Here is a 7,138-nt window from a genome sequence, read left to right as displayed (position 1 = left end):
GGAACTAGGAGGGGGCTGGAACTCCCATGGTTGGTCGGGGACCTCCTTTGTTCCGGAAGGGAACCTCAGCTTCTTTGGTGGTTCACTCAGGCAAGCACCCCAAGGTCTGTGTTACCCACCATAGCCAGGTGACTTGGGCTGGGTGAGCAGTGTTATGGAGCCCAGTCAGGACTGGAACGGAATTTCATGGGGAAAAGTATGGTGAGTTACCACATGCACCCATGGAACCTGCTTCCTTCTGATGCAGCCCCGCACATGGTGTTCAGACTCCTCCCCATCTATCCAACTATCTGGGGAGGTGCTGTGGCTCAGGAGAAGTGTGAGGCGTGGGAGACAGGGCCACTCAGTGGGAGGGTGACAAGCTAGTGTTGCTGTAGCCTTTGTCTTCCTTCTAACTTTGTCCTCTCTTTCTCCCCTGAGCCCCCTCCCCAGGCAGGCCCCTGCCCCCTGACAGCTCTGGGAACAGGGGCCTTGGGGAATGGTGAAGTGGGAGTTACATAGGGCAAGGGTGTGTGGAGAGAAGCAGGAAATTCCTGGTCTGCCCCGGGTGGGGTGTTCCTGGGACAGACCAGACCAGAGTTCTCCTGAGGCAGCCCCCAGCCAAGCACACAAACAGGCTTCAGCTTGTGAGCAGTGAGCAACTTTCAGCAGCCACAGAAAGAGGTACCCAGTGCCTTGCTCAGCAAAGTTTTGGAGGAAAGCACTTGTGGACCTGAGTTAGTGGGGCAAAGGGCTCGGGTGTTAGAGTCAGAAGAACGCGGTTTGAATTCCGGCATTTCCTGTGTGAGAACTTAAGCAAATAAATGAGGTTGCCTCTCAGTCTTGCTCGGCCTGTTTCCTCGCCTGTGAAATACCTTCCTGCTCTTCTCTGTGTAAGCGATGGCCTTCAATGATCTCCAACAGTGGCTGCTTTTAAAAAACCAATATTTTTAATGTTTTATTTATTTTTGAGAGAGAGAGACAGCATGAGCAGGGGAGCGCCAGAGAGAGAGGAAGACACAATCTGAAACAGGCTCCAGGCCCTGAGCTAGCTGTCAGCAGAGAGCCCGACGCGGGGCTCCAACCCACGAACCGAACCGTGAGATCATGACCTGAACTGAAGGAAGTCGGACACTTAACTGACTGAGACAGCCAGGTGCCCCCAGTGGCTGCTTTTAATAGATCTCCTTTCACTCTGTTGGTTTGTTTTTCTGTCCTTCCTGTGAGCTCAGATCCCAAGAACTGGCTGCCTTGTTTCTGTTTTTAAAGGCAGCTTTGGCAACAAATAAGTAAACATGAGTCCGTTCTGTCACTGAGCGTGGCTCTAGAAAACCTTTTTATGTGTTAAAGCTCCTAATGACAACAGTGATGGCTAGATTGATAAAGCAGCGTGTGGAAGACACAGATATTATCATAACTTCTTAATGTGTCAGTCACCCTTTTATAGCCACTAGAAAGAGACGGCATGATAGATGCTTTTAGATCAGGTGTCTGGGCTATTTGCTATATGTTGATCGCACCACCAGGTCAATGGCTAAGGGCCCAAACTGATCATCTTTCTCACTCTCACTTGAACATCTCCAGTGACCCTCCCTCCCATTGCCCAAAGGACCGAGCCCATGCTTGGCAGGCAAAAGCATTGTTAATGTGATCCAAACACACTTTTCAGCAGCTTTGAGGCCTGCCTTCCCCAACCCTCTCCCTCCTTTCAATGCGTCTATACCCAGGAGAATGAATTTCACCACTTCCTGAGCATATCCTGCTCCCTCATGCTTCTGAACCTCTGCTTTCTCCCTTTTTATCTTGTTTCTCTGGAGAACTTTAATACATTCTTCAACATCCAGCATTAATTGTAGCTCTGTGAATTATTCCCCAATTCCTGCAGGCAGACCTGTGTGTACCCTCGTTTTGCTCATGGGTAGAGAGCTTTACATGCCTATATTAACTTACTTACAGTATTGTGTTGAATACAGAGGCATTAGTCTACATTACTGGCCTGGGAATGAACTTTCCAGTTTCTTCAACTGATAAATGGGAGTATTATTAACCTTATAGGGCTGTTGAGAGGATTAAACATGAAAGTGTGCTACTGAGCAGTGCCAGACACAAATAATCACCCAATGAATGATAACTGTAATGATTGGATCAAAGTGTCCATGTTCTCCTGACAGACCCCTCTATGTCTGGTAACTCATGGCTATGAGACAAACATCTTGAACAGAAATTCTATTGGTGTGGAACCAATCCATTTGAGAGTCAGACCATTGACCTTGATCCTGTTGGCACCTTGCCCTGCCTAATTGTATTTGAAGATCAGATGTAAGACTCAAGTGGGTCAAATGTCTAGAGAAGTAAGAAGAACCATTTATACCAGGTAGCAGTGGATTTTACCCCTAGTTACATTCCACATGAGCACCTCATTTGTTTCCTTACTGCTAGCCTTGATTGCTGTCTTTGGCAGTTATTAATAAAAGTTATTATATGCATTTCCCACATATGTTTGAATTTCACAAGTCATATACTTCTAGGAGAAGAGCCAAAACCAATCAACCCAGTCTTTGGAAAAGCAGCTGATGGGGCATAATCCACTTTAATTAACATTGGGGATTTGAGATTGAACACACAGAAGGAACACTGATGGATTGGTTAATTTTGTCTTCCTTGTACTTTAACCATTCAGTCTTTACCCACCTCTTTGGGATACATATTCTTCTGAATGTTTTATTACAAATGTAGTGTTTTCATCAACTGCTAATTTCATCTGTGCTCAGAAAGCATTCAGGTTGTCACGCTAAAGGAAAGCTGAAAGGCAGCTCAGATACTTGCTCAGCCAGGTTTCACAGTGACCTGCCCAAGTGTCTAGAGGCTGCTTCCTTCACCTAAGCAGCTTGGCCTGGCTACAGTATTCAAGCCGCTAGGAAAATAAGCCAGAATTCTTCAGCACCTTCTGTGCTGGAGTCACATTCGCAAATCTGGTTTGAAATGGGCTCTTGACAAAGGTGGTTCCTCCCTGTCCTTTCACTGCTCTGGCTTGGGTCAGTGCAAGAGGGCCACCAGCAGTTTCTGGAAGTCCCCAGATGTGTCTGAGCGAACCATGTCAGACAGAGACTTCTGATACTTCTCTTGGAACTTCGCCTTTATCCCCTGAAGGTCGACCTGTAGGAGAAATGACAACAGCAGTGAGGACAAGAACATCTACAGAGTGTTCGCCGTGGATGCAGGTGGGGATACTGGTCTGAATACATTACTCTCATTTGCTCATGTATGCCTCAACACAACCCTTTGAGGTAGGGGCTATCATTATTATTACTATTATTTTATGGATAGGAAAAGGAAAGCAGAGTCCAGTTCTCTCGAAAGGTTACAGAGGGGAATATGTACATATATATATATATCCCAGTATAAATTTATTTATGGACACGAAACTTGAATTTCATATGATTTTATGTGTTACAAAATATTTTTCCTTTGAGTTTTTTACAGTCATTTAAAAACAAATTGTTCTTAGGTAGCAAGCCTATATAAAAACAGGCCCTTCTGCAGGCCACAATTTGCTGACCCTTGGTATACAGTTAAGAAAACTATCAACACAGAGATTTGAAATGAAGCTTTTTTCTTTTCCTCTTGTACCCTGATCAGCAAGGCCATTAATGCCAACCAACAAAATTCAAATCAATTATCAATTTGTAGGACTTATTTTCAACCTAATTCATTGAAAGTTTGAAAAACCTGGGTGCTGGAGATGGGCAGAGGACTCAGAAAAAAAATAATAAAAAGATTTTTCCACTCCAGACATTCTTAGAACCCAGTAAGGGAGACAATACTCGCTACAGAAGAGCTGTAAGTACAGAGAGAACACAGTGAGTCTCATAAAAGAAGCAGAGAGCTCTCTTTAACCAGGAGTTGTGTTCTTTTTATAATTTTTAAAACTTGAGACTCTATCATGCGTTCCAGACAGATCCACAAACCATCACTCAGCCTTCTGGTTCTTTTTCCTTCTGGCCCAGTTGGAGGGTTGAACTAAGAAAGAAGATGAGAGCAGAAGGCGGAGGAATGAAGGATTGTGCAAAGCGGAGGCTGAGCAGGAGCGAGACGCCAGCAGGATGCTGCGTGTGCCCCTCCCTTGACTTGTCTACTGCTTGGCTGGGGGAGGGGGCAGGATGGTGTGGGTCAGTGAGGGGGTGGGATGAGGCATACTGGGGCTCTGTTCTAGTATTATGGGGCTTTGCTATGAGAGGGGGTCGGGTATGGCCAATATCTGGCTGGGCCTGAAGCATTCTAAGGAGATGCTTAGAAACTCCCAAGATGTCGCAGGACATGTGGCCAATACTAAGATAGAACAGAGCATCCTGGAATAAACACTCCATCACTCATGTTGGAGTGAACAGGGAGCTCTGGTGGGCTCTCCAGTATGTTCTAATCCCCTGGGGTCTTTCAGAATCCCCACCCTGCTCCATATCGCACATGCTTCTTTGAGCCTCAGAATCTCTCGAGACTTTGGTGGGAGTGAAGGGGGAATGGGAGTGAGTTGCTAAAAGACAGAGAGACAGAGACAGTGGAGATCTGGAGAGACAGTGGGAGAGAGGAGTGAACTCGGGAGACTCGCAGAGAGATGGGGAAGGGAAGGAAGGGAGAGCAAGACAAACGGACTGTAAGCCAGAAGAAAACTATGAACAGTGGAGAGGGAGGAGAAATTCCTGGAATAGAAATAAAAATGAAAGAACGGTCTTGTTGCTAAGTTATATTTAAAAGTGGTGTCAGATGTTAAGTATTATTTGTCAAAGTCATGGGCCAAGATTTGGGTTGGGATCTGTCCCCCTTCAGTTAACAATTTTTTTTTTAAGGGAAGATGTCTGTGGTTTTTCAAGGGCTCAGTTACACTTCATTCTCCAAGGTTTCTCCTACTGCGGTCGAGATGCCATTTCCCCTTCATTTGTCCCTCCTTCTCTCTACAGCCCCCCTGTGCCAGAGCGTCGGCGTGAATCTTGACAGCTGCTCACAGGCGTGGGTGCTCATTTCCCTCTTTCCTACACGCATGCATTCTCAAAGGCAGGAGATATCGCTCCCAACGGGGCAAAAATGCGTTCTTAGAGGGTGAAAAGAACCTTAATCTTTTTATGTAAAAGCACACACACACACACACACACACACACACACACACACATGCATTTACATACAGAACATAACAGAATCTATAGATGTATTTACAGAGCACAATATATACATACAGAATATAACAGAATATGTATAAACAAAACATCAACAGTTATAAAGTCTCCCTGCAGTGTTCATGCTTTGGGGGAGTGGCAATCAGGAAAAAACTCGGTCCCAAAACACTCCTTAGTGGGACGATTGCTAAAAATAATAATAATAAAAAAGGTTGAGAAATACTGTCTTGTACTGATGTGTCTCTTGTGCAAAACTGTGCTTCTGTATTAAATTAAAGGCCTGGCTGGGGAGTGAGGCGGTCATTTGCTCATTGTCCCTGCTGCTGAGTGACCTCGTCCGTCCCCATGCTTTCAGTGTCTCTGTTTCGTCTTCCTTACAGGGGACCGAGCGTGGGCTGCGCTACCCCAGGTCCCCTCTGCACAGGCCTCGAGCTGTCTGGAGCCACAGATGGCAAAAATAGAAGCAACTATCATTATTGTATTTTTATAAAAAGAAACCGGTTGAAGCATGGCACAGGGTCTTCCACAAAGCCTGGGAAGGCAAGGGCTATCTCTGTTTCACTTTTTTTGTAAATAGGCCCTTAGGAAAAACTGTTGATGACGTCAGCAGTGGCCAAAAGAGAAGTGAGAGCCACAGCCTTCAGCCTGGGAGTGGAGTGTGTCTTACCTCAGCCCTGGTCACGATGATGTGAATGAGGGTCTCCTCCTCGGTGCCTGCACCTTTCATGGACTCGTACAGACGGTCAGCAAAATAGCCCTCATGGTCCCGGGCACACCTCACTGGGCGGGGCGAGAGGCAAGAGGAGGTGAGGCTCTTACATGTTGTTGAATGCCATGGAGAGCCCCCGAAGGAATGGAGCTGGCCCACAGTGTCACCTGGCTGTCCTTGGAGCCGACTCAGTTGTGAGACAGATGTTTGAAAGGAGCAGGCTTCCTACTCTAGTGGGATCTGGAAGATTCCCCTGGGTCAGGGCACCTGGGCTCTTCAACCAAGAACTAAGTCAAAACCCCTCTGCTGGTCCCTGAAGACCCTTCAGGGGAGGAGGAACGTTGTGGCCCCCCCTCAGGCTTTCCCTGCCACGGTCCTGATTCTTACCAGCAGGAGTAACCTTTCTTATCTAAATGAAATCTCTGATGCTGGCGTTGGGTTCCGAGGGGAAACACAGATTGGCTGGGGACTCTGCTATAATAAAACTTCATAATCTTGAAGACTCACTCTGCTGGACTGTGGCCTACTTTTCCTGTGCTAAACATCCTTCCTGCCCTTTGTTTTTCCTCACTGCGTTTGCTTGGTGAGCTTCATCTTCGAATCTTTTCCAAGTGCCCCACAGCCTTCGTAGCTTTCCATCTGGGATGCGGCTTCAGGAAATATTTGGTGCCGTTTACAGACTGCCTTCCTATGTTTCTGCGAGCTGCTCTTTTCTGGTGCTCCCCCTTGCCTGCCAGCTTTGATTGAATCCACAGATTAGTGAGCCATGGTGCCTCTCTACTCCTGGGGAGAAATCATTTCTCCTCTTCCCTCCTCCCGCGTGCATGGGGGCCCCTCGGAGCAAACACTTTAGGGGAAATGGATCATTTACTCTTTAGGTGTTGACATTTACCTAGAACACTTAACATTTTTGATGTTAGTGATTGATAACAAATAATACATTCAACGTAAGCGTGGGATGTACATCCTAGATATGTCCTGTGATGGGATCTCTCGTTTTCTGTGTAATTGCCTACGTGATTGATGCTTCTGAGAATTGGAAAGGAACAGGATTAGAGAAGCAGCATCTAGGTTGGGGGGGTGTCTTTCTTTTACTTTTATAGGCCATGTGGAAGCCACCAGAGTTTCAGTGGAACAGAAAAGCCCAGCCCCAGGTGTCTGACCTCTTAATCCTGAGAACAATCCAAAAACACCTGCTGGATTGGTGGTAGTTGGTGGGGAACACCGGTCAATTTGGGGAATAGCACACTTGAGACTCATTTAAGACTCTCTCCCAGGCAGG

At 46.5% G+C, this 7,138-nt stretch overlaps 1 protein-coding gene across 1 annotated transcript in view; it reads right to left on the bottom strand.

Moving 5' to 3' along the window:
* Positions 1 to 2,536: 2,536 nt before the first annotated feature.
* Positions 2,537 to 7,138, bottom strand: part of ANXA13 (annexin A13) — a 52,410-nt gene continuing 47,808 nt past the window's right edge. The window contains exons 11-12 of the mRNA XM_077764399.1: positions 5,815 to 5,927; positions 2,537 to 3,135 (exon numbers count right to left, since the gene is read on the bottom strand). Of these exons, the coding sequence (XP_077620525.1) occupies positions 3,016 to 3,135; positions 5,815 to 5,927 (233 nt within the window). The 3' untranslated portion in view covers positions 2,537 to 3,015. The remainder of the gene's footprint in view (positions 3,136 to 5,814; positions 5,928 to 7,138) is intronic.

The sequence above is a fragment of the Crocuta crocuta genome, unplaced genomic scaffold (assembly GCF_008692635.1).
Source record: "Crocuta crocuta isolate KB4526 unplaced genomic scaffold, BGI_CrCroc_1.0 scaffold260, whole genome shotgun sequence".
Classification (NCBI taxonomy): Eukaryota; Metazoa; Chordata; class Mammalia; order Carnivora; family Hyaenidae; genus Crocuta; species Crocuta crocuta.
The sequence above is the reverse complement of the archived record's forward strand: the minus strand, read 5'-3'. Positions and strand labels throughout refer to the sequence as shown.